The sequence below is a fragment of the Aspergillus brasiliensis genome (genome assembly GCF_001889945.1).
Source record: "Aspergillus brasiliensis CBS 101740 unplaced genomic scaffold ASPBRscaffold_1, whole genome shotgun sequence".
Classification (NCBI taxonomy): domain Eukaryota; kingdom Fungi; phylum Ascomycota; class Eurotiomycetes; order Eurotiales; family Aspergillaceae; genus Aspergillus; species Aspergillus brasiliensis.
Window position 1 is genome coordinate 3,765,395 of NW_027137442.1, and position 19,188 is coordinate 3,784,582.

The window sequence follows — 19,188 nt, forward strand, 5'->3', positions numbered from 1 at the left end:
AAAAGGACGAGGAAATACGGCGGGTCACTAAAATCAGCCGCACGTGTGACTTTGGCATTCCTTTTAATCTTTGTAAGTAAGGGATAAGCACATGATGAAGATAAAGAAAGACCCGCGATGTCTGCACCTTCAGAATCCACAAGCTCACCAAGGAGAGTCTTTCCCTCTTCGCTGTCCTACTACTAGCAAGGACGGTTGTACAAATGTCAATCATACTTTGCTACCACTGTTTCTGCAGCACAAGACGGCATCAACTTCGGCAATAATAAGACACGAGATAACGGCACAGCGCGTCTCAGCGCCCTCGGCAGTTAGGCATCGGATCCCATCCACCCCAACCACGGCTGTGACTGTAGAAGCTCCCACATGAGATCATTATCTAGAGATCCGAATTCTTCAGGCTGGTCGTAGAATGCAGCCTGGTCTTGTCCCATGCCTCCAGCTTGAGGTATACGTGACCCAACAGGTATATCGTATCTAGGAAGAGTGGGGGGCTCGTTCAACAAGTTTCCAACATCGGCTGTCGCGTCCGGCTGCAAGAGGGTTGATGTAGTGTCCGTCGAATATGGTTGAGTGGCAGTAGCAGCAGGATTTGGAGCGCGCCTTTTCTCCTTGAAGAGGGGTTCACACAGGCTCAGAAAAGCCGAGAACAGTTTATGGAGCTCCGCAACTGGGCGACTTTGACTAGAAAAGCGGGTAATTCCGTTCGTAACTGTGGATAGCAATGTGTAGTCTTCACTGTTTCTGGCGTATATCACGTTGCAGAAGACAACGAAGAACGGGCTCAAGGGGAAGAAGAGGAGGGTCCTACGCTAGACAGTCAGATATCAGGCAAATATAATCCGACGGTACGTAATATGCATGGAAGAAGACTTGCCATGTGAGAAAGTAGGGATATTCGCCCAGAAAATTGCTATGTACAGCAATTTCGTCCTGTAGCTTGGTGAGATGCACCAGCGACTGTCGTGCAGCGTGCAGGCATTCTTGTCCGGCCAACGGGCATTGCATGACGCGCTGTTGCAGATGGAAAACACTGGCCAAAAGAGCATAGTAGCCGAATTCAATAGCTAGCCATTCGAAGCGTGTCTCCTGCGCAAGCGTCTGACATTGTGGCTAGGAGAGGTATATGTCAGTTAAGCTCCAGTCTCGATCTCGAGTCTCTCACCTCGTCCATCAATGCGCGCACTTGGTACAATTCGCTAACGAGAGCATTGACAATAATGACCTGGTCATCCTTCCCAATGCGGTTCACGAGTATGTCAAGGACACCTTCCTGAACCTGTCCCAAACAAACCATGGCCTTGACACAGGCGCTAAGTGGAAGCTGAGGGTCTAGGCGGACCAGATCTGCTGGCTTTGCCTTCAGCCTTGGCAGCGAAGGAGGCCGGAGCAGGAGTACACTCAAGATTTTGTCGAGATAATAACATACGTAGAGAGCTCCGTAGATGTCCTGCATCTCTCTGTCCGACGAATCGCGTTTGCTGATTGTATGGTAGTTGAGACTGACCAGGGTCCGAGAAGCAAATGCCGTTAGTGTCCAACTTCGGGACATATCACCTCCATTCTGCATGAAGAGGGCCTGGGTACGAATCAGCCTGTATCACACGAAAAAGACTGACCATTGAGTGGGAGAACTCACCCCTGATAAAAGAGCCTGCAGGAATAGTAAACATGGGGGTGCGAGAAAATCTAACTCTCCCAATGCCCGGCGTATCTCGTCTTCATATTGCTTCTTGCTTTGTTCCAGATGATGGCGGACTGAAGCACTTCGATCTCTCCTGGGCAGACGGCAGATCATGTTGACGGCTTTCATATAAACACAGATTCGATAGCACACAAGTGTCTGTCGGTCAGCTTTGTCCTCCATGATGGACAGACACATATTTTCTAGGGTCTCAATGGAAACATGGTCGGGCCAGAACGACCGTTTCATGGCCCCTGGCCCGTTTTCCGGGTCTGTCGATTAGCACTTGACCGGCTTGATGAGCTTACTTTGCCTCTTCACTTACTCATTGTCATCATATAAAGTAGTTCTGGAGGGAATTTATGCGGTTCGGCCTCACTGCTTGTTGTGGAAGACTGAAATAGGCCGGTTGTCGAAGGGAGATCTCCCGAACTGGAAATGCGACTCACAAAATCGATTGCACGTTTCAACACGACAGACCTGTCTTGACCGATCATTACATTCGATTCTAGTTCTCGTTGCAATAATCTGGAGCCCTCAGAGGTTTGCTGCGTTAAACTATCCTTGAGAGGGGTTATTGGTGGTCGGACGCGACCAGAAGTGCTCGATTGGGGGGCAGCATGGCCGGGATTGGAGGCATCGATAGACTCTCTCTCAGATGGACCTATGGCACCTGCATTATGAATGGGACTGGAAGTGGTTGCAATGTCCGAAGCGCCAGGTAAGGTGGCAGCTGTTTTTTCGAGTGCCAGAAGTCTTCTACTGAGCGACGATACACTGAGTTTTTTTGTCTGTCAGTGGATGCGTCTCGAATGTGGTACATCCCTATGAAGCCTGGAGGACTTGCTGTGATCTCTTCGGTCGTCTACTCTTTTTCGGTCGGTCCCTCCGACAGTCTACTAGTGCATCTAAGCAGTTGTCACATGGTGCTTGTCGATTGCATTTGATCTAATTGTAGCATTGGTCTCAGCAATGAGACGGAGATGATGGCGGGCGACGAAGAGTAACGGACCTTTCTTGCGTGGCAGAAGTCACACTACGCAGATCTTTTCGTTAACTCTGGTCCATGAGGTCAAAGATCAGAGACAACGTACCGCGGCTAGCTCCGGCATAATCTCATCGGACGGCATTATCGGAAATCAACGATATGTCACAATTCGCAAGTTGCTGGGCTGCAATGTCGGTTTGGTGAAGGAAGTAGAGTTCTGAGAAGGCGGAAGTGCTGACATCAAAGATTCCACTTCTTCCGTCCGACTTTCCGTCCGATTTTCCGTCCGTGTCCTCCGCTTAATAAAGTTAATGTTTCAGCACCATGGTACGATCATACCAGGCTCCACTCATTTTGAGGTAAAGCATGAGATACGAGATTATGATGCACAGACGAACAATTATCGCCGCCACTATGTTATCAGCGAGACGTTGCGCGTGAAAATAACGTCTCTGGACGTATATTCGAGCCAGAACCTGTCTATATGACTTGGTCTTCGCTCTACTTGCAACTTAATCCGGGGTAGGGCTCCTGACTTCATACGTCACCGATTGTTTAACTAAAGCAAGCTTGATGATAAATCCAAGGTACTATCTCGAGAAACGTTTGTCAGCGGAAACCCTATCGGTCTGCAGGGCAATTACAAATCCGGGCCTCTGATGCTTCCATTGTCGTCTAAATAAAGCCTCTTTCTTTGCGAAGAAGAAAGATATAAAGTGTGAGAGGATACTCTGTTCACATCGGTCAGCTTAACATACCATCTTCGAACACTCCTGTGACTTCAAATCGACAAAAATGGTTTCTCTTAGTGAGGTACGGGCATCTAACACTCAGGTGACACCTGAAACCATTCCGAAGGTTTCCGTCTTTATCGGTGCAACTTCAGGAATTGGCAAAGAAGCTCTGATTAAGCTTGTATCGACCGGTTTCCCACTGAGGGCGTACATAGTCGGTCGCGATGAGGCGGCATTTCAGCCTGTTCTGAAGGAGCTGCAGGCTTCGAATCCGTCTGCTACTTTGATCTTCCTGCAGGGAGAGATCTCATTGATGTCTGAATCCAAGCGTCTTACGGATATCATATTGAGCCGAGAGAAGGAGACCGGGGGTGCGATTGACATGCTCTTCCTTTCCTCTGGATTCCTTCCCTTCCGCGGACGTCAAGGTATGTCACTAGCTCAGCATCTAGCAACCAAGGTCATATGATAAAGGTGCTAACGAACTTTCACTTTGTAGAAACAACAGAAGGCATTGAGCTTTCCACAGCCGTATCGTACTACAGCCGACAGGTCTTCATCCGCCGTTTGCTTCCTCTCCTGCAAGCAAGAGCAGCGGCTCGGCGTGCTACGCCCGGATCATCATCGTCATATCGGCCGCGAATCGTTAACGTCCTCGCCGCGGGTGTCGAAACCACAGATCTCTTCATCGACGACCTGGAGCTGAAAGAGCCCGGGCATTTCTCTATTCCGACCTACGCGAAGCACGTTGCGACCATGACCTCCGTGGGCCTCAAGCGGCTCGCCGAACAGGCTGACAACCACGATGTTGTCATCATTCACCACCATCCCGGTCTTGTGTCTACCGAGCTCGTCAAGAAGAGCTGGGGCGATCAATGGGACGAAAAGAAACAACATGGCGGTCCCCCAGCTCCCTCTGATATGGAACGCACCACTCCTGCGGAGGCGGGAGAGCGCTCGCTTTATGTCATGACTAGTGCTAAGTATGGCGGGTCTGGAGTGCCGATAGTGGAGGGGCAAGAGACTGGGTTGACTGTCCAGAAGACGAAAGACGCGTCTCTTCTATGCGTGGGCGATAAGTTGGAGACCCTAGACGTTAGCAATGTTCTTGGTTCGCTTGAAAAGGACGGAGTTGCTGATAAGATCTGGGGTCTCACTAACAAGCTTATTGGAGAATATCTGTGAAGGCCACGAAAGATTGAGCCATTGCTGAATCCTTTATTGTCATTTCGGAAGGGCTGAATTCATAAGCTGTTTATTGATAAATTGAATCTACTTAATCTGAGTATACATTGGGAAGGAATATATTGTTGGGTGTAATAACGTATTGTCCATCAGTATAAGTAGACCTCTAGTAGGTCTCCTCCGTATAAGATCATACATTGCATCGTTTACTAGCAACCATGGTCTTGGCAAGGAGAACATATCGGAAGTAACTTCCTGGCAAGGAAGTTACTGCAAAAAGGCAAGCACCGTCTCAGAAACTTGTATGTTTGTCGTGCGCGAGAAGGAAATCGAAGAGAAAAAAACAGGTCGCCTGTTACAATTGAGGCGGGGCTGAGCTTTGTCTATGAGCAAGTGCTGTATAACATATAAGCTATGGTTTTCGGGTGCAATATCCTGATACATGTGGCGATAAAAATCAGCAGACATAAATGCCATATCGAACTAAGCGATTCTTCTGTCAATCTGCTGAGTTTCCCCGGCAGTGTATGTATCTTAACCCAACACCAGCCGCTTACGACCTATATATCATACCGAGATGGGAGCTTATGATGAGAATAGCCTTGTACCTATGGGCGGAAAGTGTGTCATCATTCATTGGACATTCTAGTCGGGGCAACACCAAATCATCAAACCGAAGACTGTTCATAAAGTATCACTATAGCAAGCTAACATGGTTGGGGGCGGGCCACTTTATAAATAGAATGCTAGGAAAATCCACTCCATCCATGAAACTCATCTGCAAACTTCACTGCTGCCTTCAAGAAATAAGAGTCAGGATCGCCCCAGAGATTACAAGCTTCGTTTAGCGAATGAATTGCCTTCACGTAGTGCGCATCAGTCGAGTGTTGTCCTCTGACCGCAGCTGAAATTGCCCAATCCCAGTCTCTTCCAGCCAGCGGGTGAGCGGAAATCTGCCACGGCTTGATTTCTGGTCGAAGCTGGGCAATATAAAGTGCCACGGTGATTAGCCACCATTGACGTAAAATGGGTGTGCGAAACTCGTCGGGGATCAGGGGAAATAGAACGCGAATTGCATGACTAGTGGTCAAGATATGAATGAGGAAGAAGTCATGCTTTCCCGTGCTCGAGGCGATCGCTGCTGCAACCCACTGACTCTCACGAAACTGCTCCACCGGGTCATCAAGTTTCCAAGCGTTCCAGTGTTCGAGCAGAGGAGTTTCGAGCTTCCCAAAGATAGTTTCGAGATTGCTGTACCCGGGTCTGCGCAGGCCATTCAGCCGTTCGTCTGTTCTTACTCTTTCTAAGATCTCGAAGAGAGACAGTGAGCCGTATGGCGGTTGAATCTGCCAATACGCCTCGTTCTCGAGGTATTTATGGATGTCGGAGTAGTCGATTGCCGCCAGAACTAGCGCCTCGATTCCTATCTCCTTGCTGGAAAATTGATGTGCATAGCCGAGATGGATCAGGGCATGTCCAGCTATGTATGTTAGTACCTGCACATCCCCGTTGTAGTCTGATATATGAAGTAGAGAAAGGCAATAATACCACCCGCGAGAACAGAGTTTATCAACGGCTGCTCGCCCGAGAAAAGATAGTCTGCAGCCACCTTTTTCCAGTCACCACCCTCCTGATCGACTTCATTCTGGAAGAATTTTAAGAAGGCCCGCTCGTACCTACAGCATAGTGAGCACAAGGTATGCTGTCATTGCCTTGTATTGTTAGTGATGGCAATACATACTCTTTCTTCCCAAGGTGTTGACGCCAATTTTGACGAGTGATGTCGCTGGGCGAGTCCGTCCACGGCTCCAATCCCCGGGACTCTGCCTCGTAAAGACGTCCAAAATCATCCGGATTAGCTCGCAGAAGATAGGCAGAGCACAGAATCTTGGTTTCGCCCCAGACGAAGGACAAGCTAGTCAGCTTTAAGGAGCGTCGCGGGATCATTGCACTGGTCAGATTGAAGAACTCACATGTGGTATGTGGTTATGAAATAGCTTTCCGTTGTAAAGTAGAGAATGTTCGGCATGGTTTAATTTCAAATAACCATACAGAGCGCGTTCGGGGCGCTCCACAGAGGTATCAATAGCATGGATTTGGGGAGGTGGGACGGTTGTCCCTTGTTGTGCACAGGGGGTGTGCATCTTGGCAAAAGACATTGAACGTGTACGCACCAGTGAGGGCAGCACGACAGCACGTCTAGAGAGCACGGGAAGCTTCCCAGCCATTTGATCATGAGGATCTGCGTACGGCACTGGCATCAATTAGCCTCCGCGGGTAGTACATATAAATTTGACCGATGTGGGTTGTTCCCGCATTCCACGGACGGAAGACTGGCAATTAAATTCCGAACCCCAGTTTCCGGTCGGTTTCCGTCTAAAATTGGTAACAATTAGTAGTTAGGTTCATTAACTAAGCAAGATCTGCGAGTGGCGTGAGCAAGGCTGTTATCTCCGACTAAAGTCCGCCGCAGGTGCTAACCTCAGTCAGGGGGTATTAATCAACTAGTTAACTAGCTAAATAAGGTGTGGATTGTCTGAGAAGACTTTCCTGGCACAAAGAAGCAGGAAATTCGACTTGTGAAGGAACCGTCATTCAATGGTATGTGTCCCAGTAGATTGGCAGAATTAGTGACTTAACTTCTTACGCCCATTTCTCATAATAAGAGCGTTGGATGATTGACTGACGCCATCTTTCTAGGAAGGTTATAAGGTACATCGACGGTGCTTGAAAAGCATGGATGGCTGTTGTAACCATACTGATATATCATTGCTGCTTTTTAAAGGCTCTTTTACTATATTTTTCTCTGGGGACAATCCAGTCCACCTGTTTAGCCCACCTGTTCAGTACATCTTGTTTAGTAGCTTAGTAGATCTTCAAAACTTCAGAATTAGGAAAAATTCTGCATATCTCCTTTCGTAGCCAACCAGAAATGCCTGAATCTGGCGCCTAATCCCTTAACCCTCCCGCACCCTGAAATGACATTACTGTATCCGACCTCCCTGATAGGCTGTGCTACCGCTGATATCTATACTCCCACAGGACAGGATATACTATAGGCACACCATTTTCTCACAGAATAGCCCTATTACACAAAGATAACTCTGTTAGAGTCCAAAGTTCGTTAAGTTGACCTAATCAAGAGGGCCCAGACTGCCGAACATTCAACTTGAATACTAGAATGTGGGTCGAACACTCAGATCTTTGATTAGCTGGCTAAGGCTTGGCATAGGATCTTAATGGGAATACGGGCATACGGGCATACGAAATACGGGCATACGGCCATGTGGGTATCCTTAATGATATTTGATAGTCTGATATTGGTAGATTACCATTACATAGACATGTACACATCCCCAATGCGGCAAATAGTAAAACATGTTGTCTCGACAACATCCTTCATTATCTGACTCCATAATATCAGGAACTAATAATAATCCCGTACACAGACTACGTCTACGTCCCCCAAAGCATTATGAAGCTGCCTAACAATGGCTTTAGGTCCAATAATATATCATCATTGGTAGAATTCATCTCACCCTACAACCGAGTACAGATCGTAGAAGAGGCGTTTTGTTTACCTTTTCTCTTCGCTTAGCTTCTTGCTTTACGTATAAAACCTCGGTCCTTTTGAAATATCAATCGCTTGTGTGATTCATACACAAATACTCGACGAACCTTATACCAAATCAGCTCAAGAATCAATCGGTCACCATCCATTTTCTGCCCAGAAAACCATCATGGCGCCAACGGTCAAATATATGGGCATGTACGATTTCGTTCCTTCAGAAGTAGCGGCAATTGTGTTTGGGATTCTGTTCCTCATAACTACGGTATTTCACTTTCTGCAGCTCATCCGCAAGAAGACATGGTTCTACATTCCATTCGTCATCGGATGCCTATGTGAGGATTGATATTCAATCTAATTAATTTTGATAATAAATGCTAAATATTGTGATTAGTCGAAGTCATCGGATACATAACGGTACGTTGTTACTTGAGAGTTTGCACAATAGTCCACTGACATGATCGGGGTGATTAGAGAGCCAAATCCGCAACACAGTATCCCGAGTACGATCTCGGACCTGAAGTCGTTCAATACATTTTAATCCTTGTTGCACCTGCTTTGCTCGCGGCCAGTATCTACATGGAATTTGGTCGCTTGATCATCATGACCGATGGCGACAGATTTTCGATCATACGCCGAACGTGGCTCACCAAGGTCTTCGTCATTGGCGATGTCATATCATTTTTGGCGCAGTTTAGTGGTAAGCAAAGCTCCACCTTTCCATTATGGGTCGTTTGGAAAGACTTTTGCTGAAAATCCAGGCGGCGCAATGCTCGCAAACGATACCACTGCGAGCCAAGGGCAAAATATCATGAAGGTCGGCGTCGTTGTCCAACTTTTATTCTTCGGTCTCTTCATCGCCACGATCATTGTTTTCAACATGCGGCTGTCTAAACAAGGCTCAAGCACCAAGAACATCGTCCCCTGGAAGAAACATATCGTTGCGCTATATAGCACTGGCACATTGATAATGATCCGATCGATCTTTCGACTGGTTGAGTTTGTGGAGAGCACAGATGGCCCGCTAAGCAGGTATGAATGGCTCTCGTATATATTCGATGCGGTTATGATCCTTATAACGTGTGCGATTTTGAATTACATCCACCCTGGAGAGATTAAGGGGTATATTCAGGCAGCCCGGTCCCCGATTGGTGGATTCGAGATGGGTCATACACAGGATCAGGAAGCGTTATACAGACCGATGGAGGGATGAAGATAGACCCTTTGCTCGTGTGCCGGAGTTTTGGAGCAGATTTGTATCTCTACCCAAATGAGTTAGAAGAGCACAGACACAGAATACGACTTTTCTGGTGAAAGTTTCAATCGTGGTATATAATTTAACTCTTCAGTGCTCGCAGCTATGTAAGGCTAATTCTGTATCAATCTCGAGGAGCTGGTTGACAGACTACAGCAAGGGCAACGATTTACGAGTTATTTCAGTCTGTATATTGAACAAAGGAAAGGAATGAATTAAATCATCCAAAGAAATGTCATTGCGTCAAGGATTCGCTACCGGTCTTCGCCAAATCCATCATCAAGGCTCCCCAAGCGGAAATTAATGTAAACTCAGCTAACTTGAGACCGCTGTAGAGTGCTCAAATGCTTAGTACTGAGCGAGACTCAGTCCTATGATATGGTAGAACGTGCGAACGAGTGTCGCTAAAGTTGCTTGCTGGGACCGAGCGATACCCTGCAGTGTCTGCAGCGTGAACCTCTCGGGGTTCGGGGGGGCCTCAGGTAATTCTTCGGTGTCGATGTCCAGAAACTCCCAAAGCTCGTGGGCCTCTGCTAATCGTTGAAGCCACTGAAACCATGATTGCCAGTCAGCTGTCGATCGGAAAGCGACACCAGTGGTTGTGGAAGAGGTGGAAGAGGTAACGGTGACCATATTGACATCCTTGAGATTGGCAGACATCTTTCTGATTAAATTTTCTTAAGCTCGAGCAATTTTGTAGGAGCTCACAGCAGAGTGTGTCCTTGGAGTAATTGAACTGGACTTCTTGCTTCGAGTATGATCGTATGCGAAATGCCACTAACAACGGCTGATATGCCAATTGCTGGGGTTGTTTCAAGGGAACTCTAGAGAAGCCCGCCTATGTCACCGTGGCCGGGCTTTTATTAATGAAGTTTCACGGCAGCAATTCTCTATTTTTACTAGCTTGAAAGCTTCTATCCAAGGCCTGCGCCACCATTTATTGCCAAGACTAGGCAGCACAGTAGACATGTTAATCATGTACCAAAATGCAGCGGTGGCCGTGTGCAAACCGACGGGTCCGTTTCCCTGCCAAACCCATCGCTTCAGTAGGCGCTAGACTGGGAGTCCCTACCAAGCTCCACCCCATTGCTTGTCCGCTGTGCTTGCTCCCATCGACTCATTTAGAGCGCCGAAGCTGTGTTGGGTACCAGGAGTTGCGAATCTACCAATTGGGTATGCCTCCTGTGATAGAGACTGGGTCGGAACCTATGGCTTCGGCATTCGGAAGAATTTGAGGGCTGACAGGGATTATAGTGTATTGGCTGCCACTGAGTCTACCGACCCTCCTAGATATCTTATTCACTTAATAGTAGGACCAGCGCCAACTCTGGTCTAGATGGCAGTCTTTCGAGAAGGCAGGTAGGGCATCCTTTGGGGTTTTCAGGGCTGGAAACACATCGCTGACAGTTATGAGCTTGAATGGTGCTATCACCGTACTAGTTTTGGGTTTTCCACAGTATCATATTATCTACTTAGGTAAAGCCTTGATTGCTCGGGATACATTACTTTGGGAACATTAGCTGGCAAACAAAGACTTACTGTTACTATACTCAGCGTGCAGATCGCGGATGAAAGTCGGACCGACATATTCAACAAAATCATGTTCTTTTATCCAATATGACGCATCCTTTCAAGGTAGCTATCTATTCAACCACTCATTTTCCCATATGGCGACCCGGCGATCACACACTAAATCCCGCCTAGGCTGTCTCCGATGCAAGGACAAACATCTCAAATGCGACGAAGTTCGCCCGACATGTGGGGCCTGTGCGAAATACAACCAGCCATGTATTCTGAAGCCCAGAAAGACTACTAGATCTACTAGATGCACTAGTGCTCAACAGATTGATTTCCTTGACAGCCGTGGCACTAACTTCACGGAAAATTTGACTACCCAAAGCGCTCCTCATTCTTCTACAGTGGACTATCCGAGTAGGGATCCGACGGTGCTCTCACAAATACCTCAGGCTAGTCCAGATAATCACTCGCCCAAACCAGTCCTTACGATGTGGGAATTTGAGTTAATCCACCACTGGATCATCAATGTTACCGATACTTTTGCTGTCAGTCAAAATTTTCATCGTAGCTGGCAGGATCAAGGGGTCCGGGAAGCGATGCGGTACCCATTCCTACTACATATGATCCTCATGCTGTCGGCACTCCATTTGGGAATTACCAAGTCGCCGTCTTTCAGCGAGAGCCATCACGCATTTGTCTTAAGCGGTTGCTCCGATGCAATGGCATCGTTTCGAAAAGAAGCTGAGTACATTCACGATGCCAATTGCCAAGCAGTCGGAAAGTTCCCATTTCTCCTGTCTATATACGCTCTTGCACTTCCACTGCTGCAGGGGGGAGATAAAAGCGCAGATACGGTATTAGACGAAATGATTCATATCATGGTGTTGATAAAGGGGAACGGTACGATTCACGAAACTACCAAGCCCTGGCGAAAAGCACGAGATCTCAAATCGTGGCTTGAAGACACTGATATTCTCGATGACGCAGCACGCCTTTCAGAGGACCATGATCTGGACATTGCTGTCGCAGAGTTACAACATTGGATTGACCTTGGCGATGATCCCCCGGCGGTTCGCGGTATCAACACTAGAGCGCTCCAGGCTTTTCAGAAGAGCCTGGGCTTTCGTCTGAAGAGACATTTGAGACCATTGGCATGGCCAAATATCGTCGAATCTGACTATATCGATCTGCTACGACAGAGGAATGCCGCGTCACTGGCCCTCTTGGCTCATTATGCTGTAGTATTAGGGCAATGCAACTCGCGATGGTGGTGTTTGAACTGGGGTGTGCAATTGGCCTTGGCCATAACGCAACTCATGCCTGAACAACATGTTGCCGCCATCCTGTATCCACTCAAAAAGCTACAGATCAGATGAGGGGTACGCTAGCACACTATAAAGCGGCACATCAACTTGTTTCTGTTACAGGCAGGATGGTCATTCTGGTCGAACGGTCCCTTGAATATGAAATAGCTCTCCAGCTATTTCCTTCACACCTATATAAGATTATTACGGCATAGTACATTAGTAGTAGTCTAGCTTCAACGGTATAATTTCTTGAATAGAGAAAAAAATAACCATAAAACAGGCTTTATTTTTCCTTTTTTATGGTCAATGTTTAATTTAGATCTTTTTTTATAAAAGCCATCTTATTTCCGTTAGCGCTTCATTCCTTGCTGACCGAGTTTAACTTGAACAGAAAAGTACTCATCCAGATCTACAAAGATGCTGACGGTATGGCTGATGAGCATAGGATGAAGCTAGATTGATCATGCATACTATCCTAGACTAATGTAACCGACCTAGTGACTTTAGACCTCGGCAGAACAGTCCTTGTAAATACCAGGTTGCTGCCTAATCGATTGATTCCTCTGTGTTGAAACGGTCATCTTGCATGACCCTGAGAGCGCGCTCATTCGAAGCTTCGCTCTTGTCCTGTTTGTAGCCTTCTTTGAAACATGACCTGGAGGTTCAACATCATGGTCGTCGCCATCATCTCTACCTTTCTATCGACTCTCAGCCAACAAACCATTGGCCGTATATTTCCCATCAATATCAATCCTATTTCGAATATCTATCCGAGACCAGTACAAGGGGACTCGCCGAACGACTGGGCCTCATGCTCCATGCTCCCTCCTCTATCCACTACTGAACGGACCAAGTTCGGCACCGGCCCAGGAGGATGCGTGGTCTATGGCTACCCCTCTACTGGTGGGGTTCTCGTCAAAGAGGCTGACCTGCTCGACATGCTCTTCCTATCACTCTCCCGCTCTCAGGAGTCGCAGCGCTCTCCCAATGTCGACGAAGAAGAAGACAGATTCTGTAATCTCCTGCGACGGACGGGTGCGAAGTGGTGGTCGAGTAGGGAGGATAGGCTGGAAGCGCAGTTAGGCGCGAGGGAGATGACGGCGGAAGAAGAAAAGGTGCTGGTGTTCGGTTGGCCGATGGATGGAGTGGGTGTGTGGGTGTTAAGATATGAGAGTGACAGGCAACTTCCCAAAGATTTTGGAAGAATGAGTTTGGCGATGAATATGGAGGAGAAGATACAGATGATGAGAGAATATGGCGCTACGTTTGTTGAAGATGTCACACAGGTGGAGGAACTTCGTGATAGCTAAGCATGTCTTGAGTCCTTTGAGTCTTGGGATAAGTACTTAGTGGAGACGAGACGAATTGGATTTGACGCTACGTATACGAAGTGACGCGTTGACAACTGCTCTTGTATTGTGATACTATCACTGGCACTAGTGAAGAGATCTGGGGCAACTGACCACACTCAGCCAGCCAGTGGCTCGATGAAGCCGAATTTTGCTCTGGTACTCGACAAGTAACCCGATATGGTGTAAATGGATGAAAAATAGAAAAAATAAACTCTAATATATAAGAAATAAGAATAAATCGTATATCCAGTCAACCTAGGTACCCCAGCCAGCATATTCGAGTAATATAATATATTATAAAGGGATCTGTTTAGGATACTAGGAGCATCTCTGAATTAATCTGGAGATGAGTGGATAATAAGCTTTTTCTTCAGGTAGTCGCCGTCTACCCAGTTGGAGCAATTTCTTGCGGGCGGTCCAGGAATTCGAGTCATTTCCCAAAGCGCTGTTGAAATCAAATGGAGGGCCCATGCTGTGTAGCAATTTTTTCGAATCGTCTGGTGTTACTCTTTAGGAGCTGGCACTGATACACCGAGCTTTTATAAGTTTTGCTACTTGAAAGTGATAGCCATGATGGGTCATGCTCCATCGTAAGTTGGTTACTACTAGCAGCGATAAGACTCGCTGAATGCTTGGATTATGTGATGAAAGAAAAAAAAAGAAAAAAAAAAAAACAAAAGCCACAAAGCCATATAGATTAGTGTCATTCTATGATGAATAGACGACCCTTGGCCTCCGTCTGAGCTGCAAGATTGACCGGATGTGTAACTTGTATCCTTAATCGAGCATCACGTTACGGAGCCTTACCTTGTAGCATTTTCTCATCATGATAATAATAACCTCCGACTTTCCTCCACTGAGCCTTTGGAAGGTCAACAGACGAATCGCCCTCTTGGTGTTTGTAACTTTTCCATCCACTCGGCAATACTCCGATGAATGTGTATTTTGGAGCCGCGGTTTTTGGCAGGGCATTCGAGGGGACTCTGGATTGACTCTGACTATGTCGGATCACTTGGCTGTTCCTTGTTAAACTGCTAGTGGCAGGCCCGTCGATATCAACTGTGGCCTTACCCTTCCGATCAGTTCCCTGCAAAGCCCCAGGTGTGGCAGCAGGCCCGTGGAAAACGCCGCGCAGTTTCTCAGCATGATGGTAGAGTATATTTTCATTGTCCTGATCCGTAGTCCATTGGTCCCGGTCCTTCATGGACAGTTTGCCGTCCAGCGTGAATTTGTAAAACTTCCCATATATTGAAACCTCACCAACATCCCTATATTCAACTCGCTTTGCTTCTGTTGAGTCTGAATCTGATTGTCCTCGGCCAGAGTTTCGGGGCCGTTGTGGTAGCTGCATAGTCTTGCTGGTGGTTGGGGTTGGTGGGCCCAGTGACGCGCCGGAGGGAATTCGATGGACCAGTTGAGGAAAATAGGTTGTGGGAGTAGTAGCGTTCGGACGTCTACTCGGGTCCCTTTCTTTGATTATGACCCAGTCCTGTAGCGGTTCCTGTTGCTCATTTTCCAAAGACCAATTTGACCGCTCCCCAGCAGCAAGCTTGAAGTAGTACAGCATGCACTCTCTAACCGAGACAGATGTGTCTGATGTACCCATTTTGGATTTCGCTGTGTGATGTATCGCATCTGAAAAGAAGAGAACCATTCATCATCGATTCTCTCTCGACGAATGAAAACTGTCCATGTGTAGCTGGTCATAAAGCCAAGTTTTAATTTGGCTGCCCACATATCCCGGGACACCTGCCCTAATCATTTCGATGTCAGAATCATTGTAAAATTCAGACCACTGTGTTTGCTTGGCTGGCACACCTACCTAAAAACCGGCGTAACAGCTTGTCTTGGACCGCGTCTCCGGTACGTGCTCCTTTCACATTCTGGTCCGGATACTTGCCCCATGGGTGCTTCGCTTCTCCCAGAGCACGAGGATTTTTAGTCACAAGGTCTACCAGGACATAGTCCGGTATGGATGACTTATCCTTCTCCGACGGTATTGCGGGCATAGACTTTGGCCATTCCAATTTCATCCCTGCCACGCTCCAGTCACCCGAGCTGACATGATAACCCAGGTGCTTAGCAATGGCGCTCATCGGATTCAGTACATGTGTGACATATCTAGCACTTGTTGATATTTCAGCACCACAGCGGAAGTGTTCACTGTAGTTTAAATCTTGTGGACCGAGTCGAGCTGATACCGCACGGTTATCCCATTTAGTTTCTTGAAACGCCTTGCGAACATCCGTTGAAAAGTTATTCCAGTAACGAAGACTGCCCACAAAGTCTATTTCGCGCAATTCAGTATCAGAGGGGTGGTTTTGGGGTAACTCCGCGAACTTGGGGTATGAATCCATCGTCACCTCGCGGGCTGTAAGAAGCTCGACGGTTTCATCTTTGGGCTTTGAGGCAGCAGGGGGTTTGGACCAATCCATCGCGAAAACTTGAAGGAAAAGCAAGCAAGAAACCGGCGACAATTACAACAAAGCATCCAGAGGGAAAACATCAAACAAAAATAAATAGACAAGGTCCGGGATAAACTTGAGAATGGACTATAGGGGGTTTTATATCTCCTGTGGTATTCTCAGGCCTTGTACTGATAATTCTGCTATGTTTTATCCTCCATGGCTTCGACACTACACAAGGTATACCTTTCTAACTTGGTAGTAGATACAAGGCCCCAAGAGCTTTCCTGGCTAGTGAAGATGATAGTTATCGCGCTTAGAGCTGTTCCGAATCAGCCGGTAATCCTGCCAACGTAGAGCAGAATCTTCTATACAGGGGTATATTTTCGTTCAGATTGCCAATTTTAATCTCTAACAAAGCCTTGACCAGTCGACACGCGTGCCAGTTGCTGTTGTGATTATTTGGTGACAGCATCATCTGAACCAATGTCACCAAGGGTATGCCGCAATGCCCGTCCGGTTATATCGATAGAACCTCGGTTGCCGATCCTCTTCCGACAAGATGATGTTTTTTTTGGGAGAAGAGACATAAGTAACTGAGATCTACTATCCCACTAGAGCAGAGGATGTACTACACCCGATCGATGATGGCAATCTCTTTCAGGAAGTAGAGCTCGTGATATTGCTCGATAATTACAAGTCATAGGAGAGGAGTAAAATCGGGGATTGGTTTAAAACAAGATGAAATTACTCTTAACTTTGGCTTTTAGCTGCTCTGTGCTGAAGGAACGCTACTAATTCTTCCATATTGTTAAAAGTCCGCCCGGCCTCCTGCAGCTCTGGCATTATTGGGTCGTCCTTAGAATGATCGTCGACAGGTTGTACGTCTCCTGAGTTTAGCCCCCATGAGGAAAGCTCGATCACTGGATCTAGGGTGATATGTTTCTGTATGGGGAGCTCCATGTCCCAAGCATCTTCGAGGTCTATAATAAAACTGTCTCTGGATAAGTAACAAGACAGATTGATACAGTGTCAAATCCGTACCATCGCTGGGAGGTTTTGTCCCAGATGACATTCGATCGGCGAGGGTCACTGGGATAGAATCTTTTATTGCGGAACTCCCTGTAGTCCTAGTGTCAGATTGTTCAAAGGTTTTAACAACAGGGAAAAATAGTTCGCCTACCACAATGCTCTAATAAATGCAATTCTCACACTATCCCGCTCTTCCAGTGAAAGACTTCAAAATATCGCAGATCTTGCCCATGGATTTTTCTTCCATCACGATAAACACAATGTAGCCGTCAGGGCAATACATCTGGTGATGCCGTCTGTAGGGAAAGTATTCAATCAGAGTTGGAGTCGAATTGCACTCGGATTTTTGTTAGTTCTTGAAGATTTTCAATCTCGCGATAGGCCTCTCCACTGAGCTCTCGGACGTTGGGATTGTCCCACGGGGTCAGCCTATGTTTGTTTTTCTGATCAGTTCTCGTTGTGATATATTCCAACGCAAGGAGGGATATACTGCATTTTGATTTTTATCACTGCTTCCATTGCCTTTCTCCCTGGAGCGGGCTCTTCAATCATCTGGGTGGCTATACAAGTCCCAGTAATCTCTTCGATTGTGCCTTCGTGGTCATGGTAGACTCAAGTCTTATGTATCAATATTTTGCCTAGCAACCACGATGTGGAGGTTTGGCTGGATGGTACTACCATCCCCACCAACATTCCTAAGGATTTACCATATAGAGAGGACATGCTTGGTGGAACCCAAGTAGAAAATCAATTGCTTCGCCACAGGGTAGATAAGCAGTAACAGTGATCGTCGGTCGGGGGGTTCCGGAAGCTCTGCCGGGGCGGGCGGTGTAACGCGACACGACACTAAACCGAAACGTAGAACGCAGGAGGTATGAGGACGGTTACTGCTGAGCTGTTTGACTTTCTTTGAGGCTTCAGTTCGTGATCAAAGATCAAAGAGGTAAAGGAAGCACCTTATAACTGTCTGCTGGGTACTGAACCCCCAATTTGCCAGCCTAATTGAACTAGTTGTTGGTGTGGTATTTTACTCGAACGATGGCGATCTACAAAGGCCGAGGCCGCGAAACCTATCTCAACGCCTTAGGGGCGGTAATTTTCGTTCGACATATTGCCTAGTCAGCAAACCAGAGACCCGAATGCTCAGGCAGCAGATCATGTGATTTTCAGCTAGCAATTTACGATCGCGGCAATCATGCATACGGGCTGTTCAAGCACTGCTACACAACGGCGCCAACCTAATCTTTCACAATTACCTCCGTTTTAGGAATGGTTGGAGCGCCCTTTTTATGCGATTCGCCCAAGCCCTAGTATACGATAATAAAACCAAAATCTGAACGATTGTGAATCACTGGGTTGAATGAAGTTGATATGCGAAACTCGGAGCAGCAGACCCCTTTGCTCTACGCGTTCCCAGGACGCGTAAAACAAGCCCAAGCTTTTTTTTTTTTTTTTTTTTTTTTTAAATTTATTCAGATTCTATTTCCTTTCCAAATATGATAAGCTGGCCTGCTCAAAGCCGAACAGACGCGAAATAGGTGTAGGGCAAGCAAGGTGAAATATCAAATCTTTACGCTATGACACATAAGTCAATTCAAGGAACATGGAAAAGAAACCTGCTCTTCCCCATCTGTTTAATGCAGAGATTTCTTTCCTGTGGAAGTATAAGAAATGGTTACACTTCTCATTCGGTATCAAGTTGATGTGAAGATTCATGGCTCTGCCAGATATACGCCGCTAGACATAGTTGTCACGAAGAGATGGACGTGAAAAGTAGTTGCTTGAGCCACTATAGGTGGGAGCTGAGCGGTGTGCTTTGTATAGCATTTCCATGTGATATTATCTTCTGATGGTCATTGAGGCCAACACAACGTCTTTTTCCTTCGTCATAAACTTCTTGATCATACTTCAAGAGCAAAGTCACATTGTAAGAAAACATCTCGAACTCGTCAACTTCTGAACTTCGCCTTTGCTTGTAGTCCAGATAATGGACTATCCACGGTTGGATGACCTTGCTTTATAGTTCTGGGCGATACTTGCTCATACCTCAAATCCTTATACTATAGAAATAGAAAATAAATAGAATCAGAATTATTATAATAGAAATATTTATTTTAATTATTAATTAATATTATAACAGACTGGAGTTAAGCTTAATGT

At 46.7% G+C, this 19,188-nt stretch overlaps 9 protein-coding genes across 9 annotated transcripts; 4 read left to right on the forward strand and 5 right to left on the reverse strand.

Moving 5' to 3' along the window:
- Window positions 1-112: 112 nt before the first annotated feature.
- On the reverse strand, window positions 113-2,854 carry ASPBRDRAFT_202971 (Zn(II)2Cys6 transcription factor). Its single transcript, XM_067621655.1, has 8 exons — window positions 2,779-2,854; window positions 2,697-2,720; window positions 2,532-2,632; window positions 2,010-2,461; window positions 1,640-1,956; window positions 1,166-1,579; window positions 878-1,113; window positions 113-807 (listed from the first exon to the last, which is right to left on the reverse strand). The coding sequence occupies exons 1-8, from the start codon at window positions 2,812-2,814 to the stop codon at window positions 312-314; spliced, it is 2,076 nt and encodes a 691-aa protein (XP_067485385.1). The 5' UTR covers window positions 2,815-2,854; the 3' UTR covers window positions 113-311.
- Window positions 2,855-3,467: 613 nt separating this feature from the next.
- ASPBRDRAFT_112184 (uncharacterized protein) lies at window positions 3,468-4,591 on the forward strand (the record flags this gene model as incomplete). Its single annotated transcript, XM_067616631.1, has 2 exons — window positions 3,468-3,834; window positions 3,906-4,591. The coding sequence occupies 2 exons, from the start codon at window positions 3,468-3,470 to the stop codon at window positions 4,589-4,591; spliced, it is 1,053 nt and encodes a 350-aa protein (XP_067485386.1).
- A 746-nt stretch (window positions 4,592-5,337) lies between these two features.
- Window positions 5,338-6,735, reverse strand: ASPBRDRAFT_50923 (questin oxidase family protein; the record flags this gene model as incomplete). Its single annotated transcript, XM_067626636.1, has 4 exons — window positions 5,338-6,071; window positions 6,140-6,267; window positions 6,333-6,478; window positions 6,565-6,735. 4 exons carry the CDS (start codon window positions 6,733-6,735, stop codon window positions 5,338-5,340), a joined length of 1,179 nt encoding a protein of 392 aa, XP_067485387.1.
- A 1,596-nt stretch (window positions 6,736-8,331) lies between these two features.
- ASPBRDRAFT_50924 (uncharacterized protein) lies at window positions 8,332-9,560 on the forward strand (the record flags this gene model as incomplete). Its single annotated transcript, XM_067626637.1, has 5 exons — window positions 8,332-8,494; window positions 8,554-8,576; window positions 8,634-8,859; window positions 8,921-9,281; window positions 9,509-9,560. The coding sequence occupies 5 exons, from the start codon at window positions 8,332-8,334 to the stop codon at window positions 9,558-9,560; spliced, it is 825 nt and encodes a 274-aa protein (XP_067485388.1).
- Window positions 9,561-9,762: 202 nt separating this feature from the next.
- On the reverse strand, window positions 9,763-10,183 carry ASPBRDRAFT_61566 (uncharacterized protein; the record flags this gene model as incomplete). The annotated part of the gene is made up of 1 exon (XM_067628319.1): window positions 9,763-10,183. Exon 1 carries the CDS (start codon window positions 10,072-10,074, stop codon window positions 9,763-9,765), a length of 312 nt encoding a protein of 103 aa, XP_067485389.1. The 5' UTR covers window positions 10,075-10,183.
- Window positions 10,184-11,081: 898 nt separating this feature from the next.
- Window positions 11,082-12,459, forward strand: ASPBRDRAFT_61567 (Zn(II)2Cys6 transcription factor domain-containing protein; the record flags this gene model as incomplete). The annotated part of the gene is made up of 1 exon (XM_067628320.1): window positions 11,082-12,459. One exon carries the CDS (start codon window positions 11,082-11,084, stop codon window positions 12,306-12,308), a length of 1,227 nt encoding a protein of 408 aa, XP_067485390.1. The 3' UTR covers window positions 12,309-12,459.
- Window positions 12,460-12,865: 406 nt separating this feature from the next.
- Window positions 12,866-13,713, forward strand: ASPBRDRAFT_257373 (uncharacterized protein). The gene has a single exon (XM_067622204.1). The coding sequence runs from the start codon at window positions 12,890-12,892 to the stop codon at window positions 13,547-13,549; it is 660 nt and encodes a 219-aa protein (XP_067485391.1). The 5' UTR covers window positions 12,866-12,889; the 3' UTR covers window positions 13,550-13,713.
- Window positions 13,714-14,347: 634 nt separating this feature from the next.
- Window positions 14,348-15,197, reverse strand: ASPBRDRAFT_656411 (uncharacterized protein; the record flags this gene model as incomplete). Its single annotated transcript, XM_067628568.1, has 1 exon — window positions 14,348-15,197. The coding sequence occupies one exon, from the start codon at window positions 15,195-15,197 to the stop codon at window positions 14,385-14,387; it is 813 nt and encodes a 270-aa protein (XP_067485392.1). The 3' UTR covers window positions 14,348-14,384.
- Window positions 15,198-15,378: 181 nt separating this feature from the next.
- ASPBRDRAFT_25750 (uncharacterized protein) lies at window positions 15,379-16,026 on the reverse strand (the record flags this gene model as incomplete). The annotated part of the gene is made up of 1 exon (XM_067622206.1): window positions 15,379-16,026. One exon carries the CDS (start codon window positions 16,024-16,026, stop codon window positions 15,379-15,381), a length of 648 nt encoding a protein of 215 aa, XP_067485393.1.
- Window positions 16,027-19,188: the final 3,162 nt, after the last annotated feature.